The following is a 22040-nucleotide window of genomic DNA, read 5'->3' as shown; positions in this document are numbered from 1 at the left end:
TGACCATCACAAAGAATACTGCTGTTATGAACCCACTTCTGTATCCTAGCTATCTCCATCACCTTCTTGGAGTGGAATGATTTTACCCTCTTTCCACTCCTTTGGATCTTTTGCTGTTGCAGGACTTGTTAAACAGGTATGTCAATGCTACTGTTAACTCTGTGGAATATTCCTTTAACACAATGTGATATGTCATCAATTCCTATTGTCTTATTGAATCAAGTTTACTCTTAGTTACATACCTGTTGCTTATTTATCAGCAGTCCATCTTATTCCAATAAATGATTAAATACCCTGAATACCTCAACTGTGTCCTCTGAGCACAGGAACCAAACCTTGGAGATTCAGTTGCAAGCCTTGAAGAAAACCTTGATTGATTCAGCCAGAGAGGCATGTTGTGAGGTCTGAAAGGATAGAAAAATCAGAACTCCATGGTGGACACAGGAAGTTAAAGAGGCAGTGAAGGAAACGAAGAAAGCATATCAAAAGTTCCTGGCGAATAAGTCAGCTTGTGCTCTTAGAGAATACAGAGACAAATGTAAGAAAGCTAAACACTGTAAAACTGGCTAATATTTAGTATGTTAAATCCTGAATAAAGAATTTGCTTGTAAAGATATCCATTCAGGATCTAACAAAGGTCCAAGGCCCTTTCAAAAAAAATTTTTTTCTGTTCTCTCAGAGAAACTCTTTTTACTCCTTCCTCAGTTCCCTGGGGATGACTCTTCCATTTTGCCTGGGCCTTAGAGCGTATCTTGGCACAGGTGATTGTAATGTTTCTTCAGAATATAATTCTCCTCCTTTGTGCCTCTTTGTATTGTATGTGTTTAGGAAGATACTCATTTGAGAAACCTTTTCCATCCTCTTTTTCATTGCTTCTTTTCTTATCAGAGTGTTTTCTGGGATGTGTTTCAACTATGTTCCCCCTGCCATCTTCTGTTATCTCTCATTTCCCCATATGTTCTCGAGAGAGTCACCCAAACAGACCAATCTGTCAGACCTGCATCTATACAATTTTATGCGATCTGAGTGGACTACCATGCTTTTCTTCGGATGTGCAATCTTCCTTATCTTGAATGTTACGGGGGAAATCTTCTCCACTATTTCAAATGGCCCTGCAGAGCTCCTTCCAAACCTTCTTCCCTTCTTTCTTCCGGATTTTTGTTCCAGCAGGACTAGGTTTCCTAATTTTAGGTCTTTGTGCTTTCTTACTTTGTTAGCATATGACTGGGCACGTTGGGAGCATGCATTGCTTGCCTTGGCCACCAATTCGTGTGCCAATCTGTTTTCCCTGATGAGGTTGTTTAAGTACTGATCATTGTCTGGGAATCCGGTGCTCGCCTTGGAACCTCTGAAATCACTGGAGAATAAAGGCTCGAACCTGTAGAGTACAACAGCAGGGACCCCCTTTGTTGCAGCATGGAGAGCAGTCCTACAAGCGAAATGGGTATGTGCGAGATGGGAATCCCACTCTAAAACTCGCCCTTCTGGTAATTTGGAGAGAGTGAGCTTCAGGGTTTGATTCATTCTCTCGCACATCCCATTTCCTTGAGGGTGGTTTAGGGTAGTGAACAGCTTCTTTATTCCCAATAATTTACAGAGTTGGAGCATCACCTCGGCAGTAAAATTAGTACCCTGATCTGATAAGAGAGTTTCGGGAGTTCCATATCTTGAAATAACCAGTTTAAAAAGCTTGTTCGCCACGATGTTTGCCCTCCGATCCTTTGTGGTTTCCAGAAATCTTGAGAACATGTCGATCATGACGAGAATGTACCTGTTTCCCTTTTGGGTGGTGGGGAGGAGTTCCACAATATCCATAGCCACAGCCTGAAATGGGCGTGAGGGGAGCGGGAATGGTTGGAGTGGCGCCTTGCCAGAGATGACAGACTTCTGTTGGCATACATGGCAAGATGATACATAGGCCTCAGCATCCTCTCTCATCCCTTTCCATAGATATCTGTCCGTCACCCTCCTCCAGGTTCTATAAATACCCTGATGTCCGGCTAGATCGGTGTCATGAAAAGAGTACAAAACCCAAGGGATCATGGTTTTAGGAACTAAAATTTTTTCTTTCCACCTCCCCGTGACATCTTGTTTTGACAGCAAAAGTCCGTCTTTATCCACACATATATGGTATCATAAAATGCTTGATTGTGAGAGAGGGCTTCCCCTCTTTTTAACCTCTCATGTCCCCCCCCCACATCGGATCCGATTTCTGGGCTTCAATTATCTCAGTATTCCCCCAATTTTGAAGATGGATGGGCAGGGGCTTCCTCTTTCTCTCGATCATCAGCATTGGATTGATGTTCTCTTCACTTGTACGGGTGTCCTCACTCGGCCGCTTGGGTCTAATGACCTAGACAGGTAATCAGCCACAACGTTAGAACTCCCTGGGATGTAATTTACCTCTACTCTGAATTCTTGCATTTCTAAGGCCCACCTCACAATTCGTTGATTCTTATCCTTCATGGAAGATATGAAGGATAAGGGTTTGTGGTCAGATCTGAGTATAATATGCTGGTCAAGTAGCATATAGTGGAATTTTCTGAGGCTGTATATGATTGCCAGAGCCTCCTTTTCGATTACTGAATAGTTTCTTTCAGAGTGAGATAATCTTCTGCTTATGAAGGCTATTGGTTTGAAAAGCTTCTCCCTTTGCTTGCTCCAGTACGGCCGCAATGATGTCCTTAGAGGCGTCCGCAGTTAAGAAGAAAGTCTGACCGAGATTGGGATACGTGAGGACAGGTGACTTAGTCAGAGCCTGATTTAACACTAGATAGGCTTCCCTCTTCCCCCCCCCCCCCTATGTAAATTTCATACCCTTTTTTGTGAGTTTTACTATAGGATCCATTAGTTTGGAGCACTCCGGGATAAATCTCCTATAAAAGTTCACCATTCCCAGATATCTCCTGACTTATCGTACTGTGGAAGGGGGTTGCGCTCGGTGGAGTTTATTCCTTCCTCGTTCACAACATGTCCCAGGTATTCCACTTCTCTTAGGAAAAATTCACATTTAGCTCATTTCAGAGACAGTCGGGCGCTATCTAGTTTGTCCAGAACCTTCATTATGACTTCCTTATGTTCCTTTAAACTGGGTGAGCAAATTAGCAGGTCGTCCTGAAAGCACAAGACTCACTTACCCAAGACATCAACCAAAATGATGTTCATGAGGCTCTGGAAACTCATGGCTGAGTTTCTCGCTACCTGGGGAAGTCGGCACAGTTGGTATTTTTGCCACTTTGTGGTAAATGCAAAATTCTGCCTGTCCTCCTTCCTGAGGGGAATCCAGAAATACCCAGAGTTTAGGTCCAATTTAGAAAACACTCTTGCTCCCTCGCCGACCAGTAATTCTTCTATCTTTCATACCGGCAAGTCAACTAGTTTGGTGACTATTGACTTCCCTAAGGTCTAGCACAAACCTTAGATCTCCATTTGATTTCTCTACCAATATGAAAGGGCTGTTTCAACGGGAGTTCGACCTCTCAATGATTCCCGCCTTCTCGTATTCCAGCAATAGCTTCTCTAACTTATCTAGATGTTTCAAACGGGTCTGATATTGCCTCACATATTTTGGTGTCTTCGAAGTGACTTGCATTGTATGTTCTACCACATTTGTGCAGGGTAAAGAGGTGATTCCCTCTGTGAATACCTTGGGATGTTTCTCATATGCTACTTGAAAGAATTCCTTGAGCTCCTTCCTAACAGGACTGGAGTCATGCAATTTCAAAGCATTGTGTACAAGCCTCTCCTTCCACTCATGATTATCCTCCTCCAATCTACTCACCCCAATTGGCATAGTTTCACTGACTTCGATTCCATTATCGAGACAGAGTTTAAGTTTGAAAGTTTTCTTTCAAAGGTAAACGACTTCTTAAAGTTTCTTTGAAACTTTAAGAAGTCGTTAGTGCTTAAACATAAGGCCATATACAGTCAAAGTAGCTCTAGCCAGTGAGCTTCAGCCAGCCTTTATAAGTGTGCGTGTTGCTTAGGAAAATTAAGTTACAACCAACTTTTTATGACGATGTTATTGACCAGTTCATAAAGAAGAACCGTAGGGTAGAATTTGTATTCAAGTAGCTAAATTGAAAAAGATAGAATATCATTTGTAAAATAAATGTTGTATTTGTATGATTAAATGTACATACATTTCTAAATATATAGTTTTAAATGGTCAGTAATTCATTATTCCGCTAATCAGACTTCAATCACACCTCTCACTCTCTGAATGATAACAAGAGCAAGCGTGAATTTCAAGACCAGCATTCGCCCTTGATATAGAATTTTATATTCTTTATTTCTTATATATTTTCTTATAATCAGGGACGATATTTAATTGTTTGCCTCAAGGTGTGATCTAATCTGGTGACGACCCTGTATATATATATATATCATTTCTTTAATTGGACTTCTTTTTTACAAGAAGTCGTTAGTGCTTAAACTCTCTGTTGCCAAGCTGTGAAGCGAATAACGATACCTCATGTGCTAAATTTCAGACTAACCGAAATAATAAACAAATTTAAAAAATGAAATAACGAAAGAAAATTTATATGGCTGCTGACTTGAAATTTTTCTAATATTTAATACGGCAGCAAAAAAAAAAAAAAAAAATCTCTCGAGTTCTTGTGTATCGTGGAATCAATGACAGTTTGTTATTTCAATTCTCACGGTTCAGCCGAATGGATTTCATCGTAATCGGAATTTGACAATTTACTTCCCCTTCTGTCCGTCCCGATAAAAGAAGCGAAATCCGTAATCGGTTGCTAAGATACACCTGTTTTCATAGATGTAATAACGCACGTACATTTGCGGAACTTCCTTGTCCCAACCCTTTTCTGAGAAGTTTCGTTTTGCTTCTGCAACACACTAAATAAAAGACCCAATAAGTGAAAGGTAAGTGCTCCTTTTAAGTGGTCTTAGCTGCTTCAATTTTTAAAGTAAGTAAAAGTATTTTGTTTTTAGTTGTAAACGATATTCATACTGAGCTGAAACCACAATAGTTTTAGCGTTTCATTTATTATGTTTATTTGGTAGCATTTATTTAATTAGTATTTGAAATATAGAATTATCTTGACTTGTTGACCAAGTGGAAAGGCCTTCCTTTCTACTTGGTAAAAGCTATGAGTCTGTTTTCCACTGTCAGATGATTTTCATCTGATGTTTCGCAAATGTGGTACGAAATTTTTACCATGTTTGGTGTCCAGGACAAGTTGACTTCTGAAACCACAATAATAATAATAGCAGTTTAGAAGTCAAACTAATTATTTTCGCGAATCTCATTAAACTCCTGGAAACGCTTACCATTAATTAAACCATATAATTACTGCAGTAGGGGGGAGGTAAATAATAACTGAACGTTTTTTAATCCTTGGAAAGTAGGTGAAACTTTTAACCCTTTTTTTTTTTTTTTTGGAAATTGATAGGCAGCCTGTCTCCGCTCTTAGTTGACACCGTTAGTTGGGTTTAGGGCTACCGCTAATTTTGAAGATTTTGAGGAGAGTGCAGAAGACAACTGCCAAACTCTTCTGACAAAAACCTAACTACTATTATTGTCTGAAATATGTGAACTCTGTGGGTGGGAGATTTGACTGTGTTGCAGTTAAAATTTTCTGGGAAGAAAAAAAAAATAAAAGAAAACTTGTCTGCGTCAAAGGAAGAATTAACTCGGGAAGTAACCGAAGAAAGCTTTAACAAAAGTTATTTTCTAGTCAAATCTTTAAGTTTGTTATATTTTGTTTGCAAGCTGTGGAGAGAAAATAATTTATTTTAAAAATCGTATTGTAATATTTTTGCTTGTGCTCCAGTTGAAGAATATCTCTCAATTTTTCATTATTATTTAGAGATAATTTATTCAAATACAACACATTAAGAAATATTACTTAATAAAGCAATTCTGTTTATTACTACATTTTTAGAGGCCTTATGGCAATGTTTACGTTTCTAGTCCCATAATACTTCTTCCAAAAGAAAAACCAATTGCCAGCTACGTCAAATTTTAGGCCTTTTTTCTTCTCGGCCGATTAACGAGTTAGTCGATCTTTAGTGCAAAATAAAGTAGAACTCTTACTATTTCAGAAGACTTTGCATACCGGTTAGTGTTTAAGATATGAGAGTGCAGCCGTCTGCCATACTCGTGCCGTAATTGATGACTACCCAACCGATTTTCAAGAATAAATTACGTTCAACAGTGCCCCGGATTGTGGGATATTATATTTTTCTATAGGGTATTCCACCTTGTTTCGACATTGGTAATTATATTAAAGTGTAACGATTTCACATCTTTTCTTTCGAAACTGAAAGAGGTCTGAAATTTTTATTCTTTTTAATTTAAAACAGACACTTTCCCTTAGTTCATTGCTGTAATTGTACTTTTGAAACCCGCTTAAAGATATAATTTTCAAATAATTATGTAATTAGGGTAGCAAAGTTTGGAAACAGAAAGGGACTAGAAGGATAAAGTGTTTATTATTATTATTGCATGTTTTTTTTTTTTTTCCCATTTCCCTAACGAAAGCTATTTAGTGCGTTCTTCTTTTAAAACTTTTTTTCTAAAAAGAATTGGAAATAAAGAGATATCATAAATAATCACAGATAAAAATAGGACATTAGTACTAGAATAAGATAATATTTTTATCGAGAAACTATTACAACACTATAGATTAGTCACACGACAAACTGTAACAAATTTAGAATACATAATACATACATAATTTAATTCCTGCTGTTGATTCTATGGGAAACATCCCCACAAGCCTATTTAGCAAACTAAATATTTGCTCACGGAAATTGTATTCATCAAAGCATCGTCTACTTGAGAGCATTATGAAACGAAATTTTTAATGAAACCTGATTTTTAAAAAAATACATTTTTGCAATCGAATTCCGTACAAAGCTCTTTTACTTTAGAAAAGTAAACACTTTCTCCGAAAATTCATCTTCGAACAGAGAAAAAAAAGTAATAAATCATTAATAAATAAATAAATAAGCTTGTGGTTTTGGTATCTATTAAAGCCCGCTGAATATGATACACAACTGAGCTCTTTTCATACACGGATTATAATCAAGATACCGACTTTAATCCGAAAATTTTAACTGCAATAACTTTTAAAGACACTAAGTAAAAGCATATCTGGATAACAGAGAATTTTAATTCTTAAAACTATGGCTGATAATCAAATGATTTCAAAAAGTGAACTATCATCAACAGGACCCGTGGATTGGGTCACCAACTTGTCCAGTATAAGATTGATTTGCGTCTCCAAAAAGTGTAACAACACCAGAAATCATTGATCAAGTGCATGATATGGTATTGGATGACCGGCGAGCCAAAGTGCGTGAAATTGCTGAGACTATAGGCATTTCAAAAGAATGTGTAGGATATATATATATATATATATATATATTTTGCATAAAGAATTGCATATGAAAAAGTTTTGCGCAAGATGGGTTGCCGCGCTTGCTCACCGCAGAATAACACACTCGCATGAAAATCTCTGAACAGTGCTTGGAGCGTTTTAACAAAAAGAAAACTGATTTTGTGCGTCGATTTATCACTATGGATAAGACTTCGATTCACCATTACACACCAGAATCCAAACAGCAGTCAAAACAGTAGACAGAAGCCGGTTGTTCAGCGCCAAAGAAGACAAAGTCAGTTCTATATCGGTGTTTTTGGGATGCTAAAGGCATTTTGTTTATTAATTATCTTGAAAAGGATAAAACAGTAACCGGAGAATATTATTCCGATCTTTTAACCAGAAGAAAAAATCATCTTTCATCAGGACAATGCACCTGCCCACAAAAGTGTTTTGGCAATTGAAAATTAAGGGATCCTGTTCCCCAGATTTGGCTCCCTCTGACTTCTATCTCTTCCCAAAACTAAAACTCTTCCTCGCTAGTCAGTGTTTTTCTTCGAATCAAGAGGTGATTGCAGCTGTAGAGGGGTATTTTGCAGATCTTTCTGAGAATCACTACAGAGACGGGATAATGGCGCTTGAGCATCGCTGGAATAAATGTATTAGTCTTAAGCGAGATTATGTTGAAACATAAAAGTAATGTTGAAAAATTATAAATTCATTTTTTAATATTATATTATATTATATTATATTATATTATATTATATTATCTTTATCGTTAATTATTTCGTTAATTGTATTATCGTTAATTATATTATCTCCTGACTGGTAATTTGGTGTTGGAACAAACCAAAATATATTTTTATCAGCAAATGTGAAACATTCTAATCTATCTAATTCTTGCTGCGGTGAACTAGCGAGAAGAATTCATGCAAGTGATGTATAGAGAATATTCCTATAGAGTTGGTCGTCCTGCCAGAGCATTAATCAGGTTCAAACCAGCCAGGTTGTGACCGGCCATGAGAATATGATATAACTGTTGTTTGTGTAAACCTTGTGATATACACATGATGTCTAAAAAAGGTGCACAATGAGTTAAATGGATCTAATCAAGTAGTTATAGTGAAAACCAGTTTTAATGTCGTTATTGATGTAGACATTGATTAGAGGATTAACAGCTAGTCTCATCCAGAGGTATTACGAGACTTTTTTTGAATAGACGGTTACTCGTCAGTGCCTTATTCACTGTGCCTTCCATTCATCATATCCCTTCCCATTACCGATGTAATGTTAGGACTTTTCTCAGTGAATGTTTTTCAGATCGGTCGAATAGATCAAAGAGGAGTATTAGTAATTTCATGTTTGCTGATAGTGACCAGCTATCCCATAGTCTGGGCTTGTTTGCCTCTCATCAAAAAATACGCTCAATAAAAACAAAAGATGGGAGGAAAAAAGGAAAAATGAGCATAACTGCGACCAGACATACAATTCATGCAGTTTTTAATTTTAAAGAATAGAAAATAGAAAAGTATTGCAAGAACTCTACCATCACCACTACTACCACCACTCTCATCAATATTCATAATACTACTAATTCAGCTAAATATTTATAGGACGATGCTAGTGACTTACGAGGAATGTTAAACTGATATAATTTAAATGTTTTATTATTATTATTATTATTATTATTATTATTATTATTATTATTATTATTATTATTATTATTATTATTATTATTATTATACAAACACCTCCTGGAGTCAAGACTCATCAACAGAGGCGATATATGCTTTTATTTTAGCAAAATATAAATACTGTAATTAGTATTTGCAACACGAATTATATATTACGGATATAAAATTATTATTATTATTATTATTATTATTATTATTATTATTATTATTATTATTATTATTATTATTATTAAAAGCGAGAAATATTACTTGTTGCTCTTCTTCTTCTTCCTTTCCAGGCTTATAGGCCAAGTGGCCTGTTCCAGATTCAATTCCATCTTTTCAAGGGTCTTCCTCTGCATCGAGTACCTTTTGGATAGTAATTTAGAATATGTTTAGGTATTCTGCTTATATTCATTCTTAGTATGTGTTCTTTCCATTTTTCTCTATAGCAAATCACTGTTTAATTTAGGGAGGTTGTAATTCCAAGTTTTTTTCTGATTTCGCTGCTTTTCAATTTGTTTATTATTGTGACTCCTTCAGTTCTGCGCAGAAATTTCATTTCGGATGATTCAATTCTTCTTTCATCTGCTTTCTTTATTGTCCATATCTCACTGCCATAAAGTAAGGTTGGTTTAGCTACTGTATTGTAGATTCTTATTCGTGTGTGTTTTTGTACATCATTGGGTTTAAAATTTTTATTTATAATGCCTGTTACTTTTAAAACGTTTGATATCTTTGGTTCTATATCAGCTTCATTTTCATATGACATTGTGCAACCTAAATATTTGAATGTATTTACTTGCTCTATTATTTTATTGTTTATTACTATTTTGCTTCTTATTGGATTAGCACCTTTGAAGGCCATGACTTTTGTTTTGTCGGTTGATATTTTCATACCATATGTTTTTATCAAATTATTTAGACTCCATAATGATTTTTGTAGTTCATCTTCATTATTTCCAAGGATTATTTGGTCATCAGCAAAAAGAAGAATAGCTAATCTGGCGTTACCGTTTATCTTGAATCCTCCTTCATTAGTTATCTTCCATTCTTTTATGATTTTATCTATGTATATATTAAATAAAATTGGTGAGAGAGGGCGACCCTGACGTACTCCTCGATTTATTGGTTTCCAGCTTGATGTTGAATTATTGTACTTCACAGATATTTTATTATCTTGATATATATTATATAAGGCTCTAAAGAGTTGGTTTGGTATTTCATATTCTTCTAGAATTTCCCATAGTTTTTCTCTGATAATTTTATCAAATACTTTGGTGTAATCTATAAAAGCTATGTGTGTTTCTATGTTCATTTCTCTGTGTTTTTTCAATTAATAATTTTAACGTAAATGGCGAGTCTATGCAAGACCTGCCTTTTCTGAATCCATTTTGTTCTTCTATTAATTTTGGGTCTACTATACGTTTAAGTTTATATGCTAAGATTTTTGCATATACTTTATAACAAGTACTAATTAAGCTGATTCCACGATAATTGTTACAATCAGATTTGTGTCCTTTTTTGTAGATGGGAATAACTATTGCTTTGGTCCAATTTTGTGGGCATTTTCCTTTTTTCCAGATCATAATATAAAAGGTAAGTAACCTGAGTGAGAATTCAAGTCCTGCATATTTAATAAGTTCCAAGTTTATATTGTCTTCTCCTGAAGCCTTTCCTGTTTTGCTTTGGGTTGAGTGATGTTTTCCAAGTTATCAGAGATGTTTACAAAGGGTAGTTTTCTGTTTTGAATGTTTCCATCATACCATAGATCTTGGTAGTAATTTTGCCACGTTCCTATTTTAATGGTATTAATATCTGCTTTTTCTCTAGTTTCATTGCTTAGATCTTTGAGGATTTTATATGCATTAGGTATTTTGAGCGTACAGTCTCTCTCTAATTTTGTTACAAAATTGTTCCGTCTGTTTCTGTTTATTCTCCTGCACGTTGCTTTTGCTATTGCTTTTTTTTTTCTGTATTCGATTTTTGATTCTATTGTTTTTAGGTTGAGCCAGTTTTTATATGCTTTTTTCTTTTCTTCAATAATGCATTTACTTTCATCATCCCAGTCCCTAAGGCCTCTTTTTTTTTCTTTTCCACTTTTTCTTTGTTCCTAAACTTTCTTTTGCAGCTTTTGTCATTATGGTTTTTAGGTTTTGACCATTCTTCTTCTGTTCTGATTTTGTTTTATACTTGTCATCCAGTTCTTTATTCTTTTTGGTACAAGCCTTGAATACTACTGTCGTCCAAAAGTCTAACTTTGAAAGATTCAAAATTTCTATTTTCCTTATGCTTTTTAGTTGTTGTTTTCCATCTTGGTTCCCATTTTATTTTTTCAATTAAAAGGTAATGATCTGATTCTATTTCAGATCCTCTGTATACTCTTGTATCTATGATCATATCTGACATTTTGATATTGCTGATTATGTAATCAATAATGCTTCTTGTGTCTCTTGCTTCCCAGGTGTATTTGTGGATGTCTTTATGTTTGAAGAAGGTGTTCATTATTTTAAGGTTATTGCTTATAGTAAAATCTCTTAATCTATTTCCATTTCTATTACAATTAAGTTCTCCGATAGGTCCTATGTTTGGTTTATATGGTTTATTGTCAATTCTTGCGTTGAGATCTCCTATTACCAAAATGTGATCCTTGCGATTGGTCTTATTTAATATGTTCTGCAGTTGGATGTAGAAGTTTTCTGAGTCCTCCTCTTTTCCTTCTTCAGGTGCATAAGTTCCAATTACTGTCATATAGCCTCTGTCTATTTTAATTCTCATTTCTATTATTCTATCGCTCCAAAAGTTGTAATGGATTATATTGTTTCTAAGAGATTTATGTAGAAAAATCATTACACCAGATTTAGCTCTCTATTCTGCTTTTACCCCACTGTATATATAGATATAATTTTCAGTTTCGTCTGTTCCTCTCTGCTTTTTTTTAGATTCTGTAATTACTGCTATTTTTACGTTTCTTTCTTCTAGTGCTTGGTCCAGTTCAATGATTTTGGTGGATACCTCTCATATTCTAGGTGGCTATATTCCAATAGGTGTATTTCTGCTTTTTTTTTGTTTTCGGTAATTTTCTTCTCGAATCCTTATTCCAAGCCGGTTCGTTACCAAAAACGTCTGTCCGTTTACTATATTCATAAGTCTTTTTAATGGGTTAAAATTTTGACTGAGAAGGTTATTGGCCATCTACAGTCTAGCTTGGTGATAGGGCTGCCATCTTGAGGCCTTCGAGCTTGCCTTAAGTGGTAGGAGAGATTTTTAAAGAAAAGACATAGAGATAGAGTAGAGATAGAAATAGAATGACCCATAGCCCTCGATTACTCTAATAGCATTAGGGTCGTGAGTTACAAGAGTTGGATGAGGAATGCCATATAGGAAAGATTAATTTATAAAAGATAAAAAAAATGCATTATTACTTGTTGCTATTATTTAAAAACTTGTTTTGCCGAAAGTTATGAATAATCTCTCTCTCTCTCTCTCTCTCTCTCTCTCTCTCTGATCTCCATTTATCAATTCAAATTGTACGGACTGTAATTCTAGCTTTCCTAAATAAATTCGCTCATAAATGTGAAATCCCACATTTTTACTTACAAATACAGCAGTTTTCCTGAAAATCCAGTTAAACTTAGAAGCGCATGGAGCGCCCTCACACAATATTGACTTTGGATAAAAATATTTGTATTAAACAACTTTGCGTGGGTTGTCAGTTGACAAAGGGTGGTCCGAGTATTAGAAGCTGTTGCATCACAGATAAGAGAACTGTTGCGTCTCGGAGAAAAGGAGACATCTCACATCCTTTTATTTTACTTAATAGGAGAGATGGAGAAGAAGACGCCTTCCAATAAGCGCACTTACGAACCTAATGAAATAAAAAATTTTGGCTTTGGTCTGAAAGCTTTCAAAAGATATCCAGAGGTAAGTTTTACAAAACAAATCAATTAATTTTTTTTTTGTTTGGTTTCTTTTCTTTTATATAGCTTTTTCGGAAAGTGCAGAACTTGGATAATTTAAAATATTTAGCCAGCTTTCTCTTTGCATATTAACATAAATGAATATAATATTTTTCTTCAAGTAATGAGCCTTTTTGATGCAAACAAATACGAAAACTCGAAAGAAGTGAAAGCTATTTAAAAGATTTCAAACGTCCGCCCAAATAATTTTAAATAAGATTTTGTATGTAACGTAGGGGATTAGTAAAATCGAAATTTAAAAAAAAAAAAAACGTTTTGAGTATTATCGGAAAAACATGAAATCAAACGAAATATCCTAGCATAAATATGAGCATGCAACATAGTAGTTTTTAAACTGTGCTGTTTGCTCTTCTTTTAAAAATTGTACGTTATTCTTTATTTCTAGAGGCTTAATTCTATTTACTCGTATCTTTATAAAATGTCCATATAATTAAATAACGAAGTTTAAGAAATTGTAAAAAAAAAAAAACCTCGGTACTAGTCAGAAACTTACTAGCACACAAGGCAGTCACTTTTTTTAGCTGTGAAAAAGTAAATTTGAATTTAATAAATAAATTGGAAAAAAAAAGTAAAAAGTTTTTTTTTAATGCAACTTATGCTCTACTGGTTACAAGTCAAAAGTTATCCAGGCGATCACAATTTTCGCAGAAATGTCCCAAAATGATGTCTTTCTCACGTCTCGATATATACTGCCAATGTCCAGCTTTTTTTTTTTTTTAAACAAAATTTTTGATATAATTTTTTAATTGAAATATGGATGCTTACAAATCGGCAACGTGTAGGCTAGTGAGTGTGAATTTTTCTTTTTCTTTTTTTACTTGTTTACCCCTACTTTTTTTTTTTTTTAATTAGGCTGCTATTGTACGAATATTGAAGGTATTCAAGTTCCAATTATTACTTAACTGAGTTGTTTGTCGCATTAATTTATATTATTATTATTAAGCCTCTCCACGAAGTCCAAAGATTCATTACTGGAGGCCCAAGCTTATTCACAAGAAGCCTATTATACATTTCCTTAGAGTGCTTCACCGACAGAGCACTGACTACGACGGTACTATTCCACTTACTCGTATTTGCTACGCTCATAAATAATAATAATAATAATAATAATAATAATAATAATAAACTAAACCTCACATCTTTGTTAATCATACTTTTATTGAACTTTCGGTGACCTCTGCTTTTCCTCCTCCTGCCCCACATTGAAAAATTTCCCCTCCATCTATTCTATAAAATCCCTTTAGCAGCTTGTGTTTCTATTATATTCCCTCTCTTCCATCTATCACACAATTTTTGTAACCTACAAATCTTCAATCTAACCTAATAAATTAAAGCATTTCACTGGCCTAATGTCCGCGAGGTTAGCCTAGTGGCTATGCGATTCGCTACCTTAAGCCTGGGGAAGGAGTGTCCTGGGTTCGATTCCCGTCGCCGACGTGAGGAGCTTAAGGATCTTCCTCAGCCATAGCCAAGTTAACCGGTCTTGGGCGTGGACGGCAGGGTTTTCCCCCGCAAGCAGGCAAACCGGCCCTGTGAACACACGGATCTACAGCTATAAATACTTAACCCCCAGGAGGGGGCTCAACTCGCCCCAATAGGGACGAGGGAGAAAAGTTAAGAGAACTGGATTATTTATTTATTCATATGGAAGAAACTCCATATGAATAAATAAATAAAACTGGCCTAATGCTATCTTGGTCACAGGCATCAGAATCCTCTCCACCACACATCCGAAAGAAAACCCAGGCTACCAAATCTGAGCACAGTAGTCCTGATGTAAGAGTATCCAATGATTTCCTTGTGCCGTTCTAGCCAGTGTGCTTTGCCAACTTTTGCAATATCCACTAAACCTGTCCACCATGTCTCTTAAATCCCTGATCTCATCAGTTTTCAGTAGTGCAGTCCAACAATATAACACGCATTTGGGAACATTTTCACTCCAAAATGCATAATTTAAACATTGCCACATTGAAAGAACAACCATTATTATTTCCCTACAATGTTAGTTTATTCAAGTCATCTTGTAGAATCTCTACATCGCTTTTATTTACCCTTCTCAGCTTAGCATTATCATCATCAAAAACAACTAAATATCCCCCATCAAATCATCTTCAGTAACATTAATATATTGATTAAACAGCAGTGGACCAAGTACAGAGCCTTGTGGCATCTGCCCATTCTTTGATTCTACTCCACCATACACCCCTTTGATGTCTGTCTGTCAATCAACTATCATCTTATCCATTTCACCAACCACATATTTTCATATGTTCTATTTTGCCTAGTAGCAGATTACCATGTTGTTATCCAGTATTCTCTCAAATGCTTTTTTACAACGTCCAACAATATCACAATAAAAGCATCGCCTTCAACTCTGCTATCACTATTATAGAAGCTGAGTAAACGGCAAAGGCAGGACAGTATTATTTAACAAAATAATATTGTCCTGTATAAAGTATTGCATTTCTATCCAGCCATTTGGAATTCTGTCTTTCACCAGATTTTTCAAAACCTTAACCACCGCTCTTGAAATTGAAATATCTTGATCTACGTTTATGTAGTGGATCTATCTTACACTCCTTTTACTTTCTTGGAACCTTGGCAGTGCCTCAGACTTAAATTAAGCAGCTTGGTCAAAGGCAAAGTCATTTTCCTAGCACATTCTTGCAGCACATGCGTCAATATCATCACTCACATCAGTTTTGACACATCAGTCTTTGCACCGAAGGGTGATGCAAAGACTGATGTGTCTAATTATCGACCTATCAGTATCTGGAATAACTGTCAAGATTTTAAAGTATGATGTTAATCTGCTGGATTTGAGGTGACTGGTGGTTTGTCCCAGAGAATCAGTCCTTGGACCATTGTTGTTTAATCTATACATTAACGATATTGGAAATGGGCTGACAGGAGATCTTCAGTTGTTTGCTGATGATGCAAAAATAGGCAAAGCGAACAGAGATGTTAGTGATAGATGGCATTTATAGTGGTTGATTTGAATAGACTGGAAGTGTGGACAAACGATAATGGCTGTCAATTTTGGGTGTGATGCAATATCCAACAGTATATTATATTGCTGGGATTATACTTGGAGTATATGAACGAGGCTAGCAATCTTGGAGTTATGATGGATAGAAAGTTTAAATTAAAGGGTCACATAACAATAATTGCAAATACAACTAAGAGGATAATGCGATATTGAAACTGACATTGGCATGTAAGGATATCGAAGTAATTTTGCCTCTCTACAAGGCCTTGATACGACCGCACCTGGATTACTATGCACAGATTTGGTCTTCTAGATCCCAAAGAGATAGTGAAATTGTAAGGCTGCAAAATGGCCAGTTGATCCATTCGGTGTAAGATCAGCCCTGTATGCTTAATCAGAACAATGGTTGAGCTTTCAATGCTTTGGACGCTGGAACTTGCTTTACAGAACTCGCATGAAATTCGAGTAATTTCATGCATTATTAACCTAAATATTCTCTTACAGTAATTTCAATCAGTCTATTCAGCCGTCGAAAAGATTGAGATGATGTTATTGTAATAATAATAATAATAATAATAATAATAATAATAATGTAATTACAATAGTGATGTTGCAAAATGCACCTTTTGGGGATAGTCTTGGATCTTTTCCATATATTTTTTTTTGTATAACATTATTCCTTCCTCCCTTCAAAATAAAATATCAATATATATATATATATATATATATATATATATATGTATATTACCATGTCAAATACACATTCAAAAATATAATATGACTTCGACCAATGTATTCAAAATATATTATTATTGCACAAAGAATATGTTCACTCTTTTCCATCGGAGCTATTTTTAACTTACGCCACCTTTCAATTTAATTTTAATGAAGAAGATTTATTAATGAAACAGTAATAAATCTTCTTCATTATTAGCCTAAATATTAATTTCTAAAACGTTTTTCAGTTTGGTTTGATAATATTAAGGTTACTAACAGTGGCGGCTCGTGGCATGAAATCGTGGGGGTGCTGCAACTTTCGAAATATATATACACACTGTAAGTACAGTGTATACGTGTTTGGATAAAATATCAAAATTATGGTAAAAATTGTAAAAAAAAATTAAACATGAAAATATATTGTTTATTATAGACAAAATGATGCAGTTTGGTATAATTCAAAATTACTTAAAAATAAAATATATTCTTCTTGTTTTGTTTCACGAAAAAATATTGTTTATTATCGATAAAATTATACAGTTTAGTATAATTCAAAATTACTTAAAAATAAAATCCATTCTTTTTGTTTTGTTTCGAGCGAAAAGGCCAATAACTTTTTCCTTGATGTTTGTGTGACTGTTGAAGATTTTTTTTTCTCCGTTGAAATCATCGCAAGTGCATTTAACCTATCCTGATTCTTAGTGCTCCTCAGAAATATTTTTATTCTCTTTAATGTTGAAAAACAGCGTTCGGGCTCTGATGTAGTCATAGGAATTGTCAAGAGAATTTTTATCAATACAGTAATTTCACTAAGAACACAATCTAAATTTTCTGTTATAAATTTTAACAAGTCAAGTAATTTATAATAATCATGCATGTCGGGTCCTGAACTTCGAGTACTGTAGAATACTCGAAATTCAGTTTCGAGTTTTTCTTTGTTGATCATGGGATATATCGTGTTTACGGAGTAAAAACACGATAAACACTACGAACACTCTACTACTGGTGCAAACTGCATATAAACAACTGTGGAACTGCGCGCCGGACAGTGCCGCATTACGCTAATAGCTCGCATTTCACTTATGACGTAAGTGGCATTTCCCCACTCCCACATTTCAGCTAAATCTACAATAAATATGACTAGCAGCTGTAAGTGCTAAGTGCTACAAGATGGATTTTTATTATTTTTTATACAAAATAAGAGAATTGTATAGGATTGTTGATGATAAAATTAAATATTACAAGCCAATATAAATAAATTAATAAATATATTTATATATCGAGAAAAATTGAGGGTGCTGCAGTTCCACAGTACCTATGCACGAGCCGCCCCTGGTTACTAAGGTCTTAAGGCTATTTAAGGTCTGCTATTATCATTCTGTGTAAGATACAAAATGATAATAGCAGACGTTACAAAACAGTTCAGTTGCAGGTGAAAAGAAACTTTGATTTTACTTGTAAACATCTGAATATGAAAGCATTTTTTCTCTCAATTATTTACTTTTATTAGGTGCGTTTTGCAAATGCATAACGTACCTAATAAAAGTAAATAAATATTAAATTCTTATACCAGACATGTTATTTATCTACTCTGGATGGATTTCACTAAAATTGACTATCTGAGTTGTCTAAAAAAAATGTTTATTTAGTCATCTGAAATTTGCTTTTAATCGGATTATTTTTAGTGGCAAAATGATTCGAATCGAAACAAAATTAGATGGTATAAATGACAATACAAAATCCATGTGCGGTGGAAAAAAAAAAAAAAAACTAGGTTCAGTTATTGTGATAATGATTGACATCACAACACAAGAATTTTAATTATTTTTTTTTAATCGCTCTCGTACCTAAGACTTTGCAAACATCTTTTACAAATCGTGGATTAAGATTAGGAATTTGTCGATGTTCTTTTTGACAAATTTAAATTTCCGGGAGGAAATCTCTTCACCATTCTATGAGACTGGCGAACTTACCTTCAGATGAAAAGTTATAAGTAGTATTAAGAGAATTAAAATTATTGACTACTTTTTTTTTTTAATTAACTCAACTGAAGAAATATTAACAGTTTCTTTTCACTTTGAAAAATTCGCTTTGTGATGATGGTGTTACTTCTTTAGATTATTCCATTAGTGTCCATAATAGGAATGGCCTGCATTGGAATTGTCTGCTTCAGCATATACAGTTTAAACAAAAGTGACGTCATGTAAGTCATTGTTCTTATTTTTTTTTAATTAATATAATTATATATTTTACATTTACTTATATTTCCTAATACGTATTTGATGAAGTAAATATCAGCCAGTTATTAAAATTACTCTTGTGGTTTATTGTGTATCTCTAGTATTACAAAACTACTGAGTATGGTATGTTATAATGCTTCTGTGATGGTAGCCATTTTGTGCTGTTATTCTTAGAAATACGAAGCCATCAATGAAGCCATCCTAACTGATAATTTCTTTTCATGCAGAAATTATCATTTCATGATAATTCGGTCTCCTGAAAATGTAAAATGAATTTCGTGTTCCGCCTACTGAAAATATTCGTCCATTCATGCAATATTGCAAGGACAAAAGACCCCCCTCCCCCCCTCTCGTCGTCATGAAGTCTGGCCAGAAAGAATACTGTACATTAGGCCTGTACAACATGCGGCCCGCAATGCTATTTATTTTGGCCCGTCTGATTGATTGCATTATTTAATCTTACGGGGGAATATGAAATTAGACGATTTTTTTCTAGCGTTGAATTAAATTTTTACCAAGACTCTGCATGTTTACGTTCATGTGATTAATGTCACAATCGTGTTTCTTTCAACTCGACAATAAATTGCATTTGGAGTTATCTTCGAGATTTTGTTAGTGCTAGCGTCGCTGCGGAGAAATTCAAAATTACATCTCCGTGATAACGACTTGATGTCTACGAACGAAAACGAATCATGTTACACAAAGTCGGCCGTGCCTTGACTGGCTTCGGCAGTGTAGTGGTTAGTTGTAGGTGGAGAAATACATTACATAACTGTTATCATAAACTGCATTATTGTGAGTTTTTCATCATTAGTTTTTATTAATTAATATTGTCAATTTCGACACAATGAGCTTAAGTAAAAAGCATAAAATAGATTCGGAACATCGAGCATTTAACCCTGAGTGGACAAACAAATATTTTTTACGTTGTTTAAGGACAAAATAGTGTGCATTGTTTGCAGGGAATCTATTGTACAATCTGAGACGTCATTTTGAATCCAAACATCCTAACCTTGGCAAGTTGGATGCAAGTGAAAAGCAAATAAAAGCAGCAAAGTTATTGAAAGTCCTTAGCGGTGAGAAACCAGCCTTTAAAAAAGTGACATCTGCAAAGGAAGTTACCACAAAGGTAAGCTTAAAAATATCACAAGAAATAGTTTCTGCTGGCAAATCATTTACTGAGGGAGAGTTGATAAAGAAGTGTCTGATTGCCGAATTGTGTCGTGATAAGAAAAATAATTTTGAAAATATCAGTTTGTCCCGTATGACTTCAGCGCAGGATGTCTGATATTGCCGAGGATCTTAAAGATAATCTGCAAAAATCGGGTAGTGAATTTGTCTATTATTCGCTTGCTATGGATGAAAGTGCTGAACGTGAAAGATGCTGCACAGCTTTTAATATATGTAAGAGGCGTTAATAAGAATTTTGAGGTGACAGAGGAGCTTGCTGGTTTGTGTTCAATGAAAGGAAGAACAACAGGAAAGGAGATCGCAGAAAATATAAAGATGTGTGTGTGTGTAACCGAAAAACTATCCTTAAATTTCAAGAATTTAGTAGCAGTTTGCACTGATGGTGTCCCATCTATGTGTTTGGAAAAATGTTGGTGCTCGTAACATTTATTGAACAGTATGCAGGTAAACCATTGACAAAATTTCACTGCCTAATTCATCAGCAGGTGTTATGTTCAAAGGTTTTTGCAGTTTGATCATGTGATTAAAGTAGTATTTGCTCTTTTCAACTATATTCGAGCTCGGGGAATGAAGAATGGAATCAAGATTTATTTTTCTTGTGTGACATTTTGTGTTACTTGAATAACCTTAACTTACAGCTTCAAGGAAAAAATAAGTTTGTTTTTCAGTTAATGTCTCTTATAAAGGCATTCAAAATGAAATTAAGTTTGTTTGAAAATCAACTTTCTAAGTTTCTTATTATCAAATTTCTTAACTTGTCGACAGAATATTCCATCAGAATATCATTCAATGGTGGGAGGAAAATATAAGAAGCACATATCACTTCTAAGTGAGGAGTTTCAGAAAAGAATGCCATTGAGTAATGAAGACGAAGTCCGCATAAAAGTGATTGAGGATCCATTTTCTGTCGAAGCAGGAAATCTACCTGTCGAACTGCAGATGAAAGTTATTGATCTCCAGTGTTCTGAAAACTATCGTATCAAGCATAGGGAGAGTACTTTACAAGAGTTTTATTCTATTCTGGGTCAGGATAAATTTAAAAGTTTGTTGGATACTGCCAACCAGGTATTTTGTATGTTTGGGAGCACATATACTTTGTGAACAAACATTTTCGGTCATGAACTTGAACAAAGCCAAACAGCGTTCATCTTTAAGTGATATCAATTTAGAGGCCGCATTAAGAAAGGCCACTTCAAACATGACACCAAACTTTTATAAAATAGTGGCAACAAAGAAATGCAATGTGTCATTCAGTCACTGATATTTCACTGAGAATAAGTGTGATATTATCAGTGAAATTATTAGTAAACTTTGTGTTTATGTTTAAGTGATTTTTATTGAGAAATTTTGCAGCTATATCTGTTTGTAAATAATTTTGATTATAATTTTAATTGTAACTCTAAATAATTTAAAGATGCATATTAATTAGTATTTACTGTAGACCTACTAACAAATTTATTTAAGTTTAGCTACATTGGACTAGTCTAAGATTCTAGTTCGAAGTGATCTGGCCCTTGGGCAGGTGGTCCAAGTTGGGTTTGGCCCTCAAAGACAATCAAGTTATACAGGCCTGCTGTACATCATAAAGTCAAGTCGTAGGTCTAATATCGCACAGCGTATGTAGAAATATCTGCAGTGTGTGTGTCTCGAAGGCTTATAATAACAAGAATGTTAAATTCATGGATTCCCAACGTTCTACTGTTCCACTATGTTCTATTGCTGCATCCTTGTTATTACTATAGTGCATTATGAATCTCTTTAACACTTTATGTATGTATACAGATTATACTGCCATATGGTTTGTCACACGTACGACTTGCTGCATAAACCTGAGCGATGACTGATTGTCTACGAAGGAAGTTAAAGCACGCCCACACAAAGATATTCACTTATTAAAGTTA

The 22040-nt window shown here is 34.7% G+C and overlaps 1 protein-coding gene across 2 annotated transcripts in view; it reads left to right on the top strand.

Moving 5' to 3' along the window:
* The first annotated feature begins 4735 nt into the window (after positions 1-4735).
* The window catches only part of LOC150098837 (cytochrome c oxidase associated subunit FA4L3-like), a 33893-nt gene continuing 16588 nt past the window's right edge, over positions 4736-22040 (top strand). Inside the window, exons 1-3 of one of the 2 annotated variants that reach the window (XM_090405657.1) lie at positions 4736-4887; positions 12846-12946; positions 18826-18911. In XM_090405657.1, coding sequence (XP_090261783.1) covers positions 12851-12946; positions 18826-18911 — 182 coding nt within the window. In that variant the 5' untranslated portion in view covers positions 4736-4887; positions 12846-12850. Of the gene's footprint in view, positions 4932-12845; positions 12947-18825; positions 18912-22040 lie in introns of both variants that reach the window. The other variant, XM_090405658.1, reaches the window with a different exon arrangement.

Source organism: Typopeltis vanoorti, chromosome 15, assembly GCF_054136105.1.
Source record: "Typopeltis vanoorti isolate ZY-2024b chromosome 15, IOZ_Tvanoo_1.0, whole genome shotgun sequence".
NCBI classification, from domain to species: Eukaryota; Metazoa; Arthropoda; class Arachnida; order Uropygi; family Thelyphonidae; genus Typopeltis; species Typopeltis vanoorti.
The sequence above is the reverse complement of the archived record's forward strand: the minus strand, read 5'-3'. Positions and strand labels throughout refer to the sequence as shown.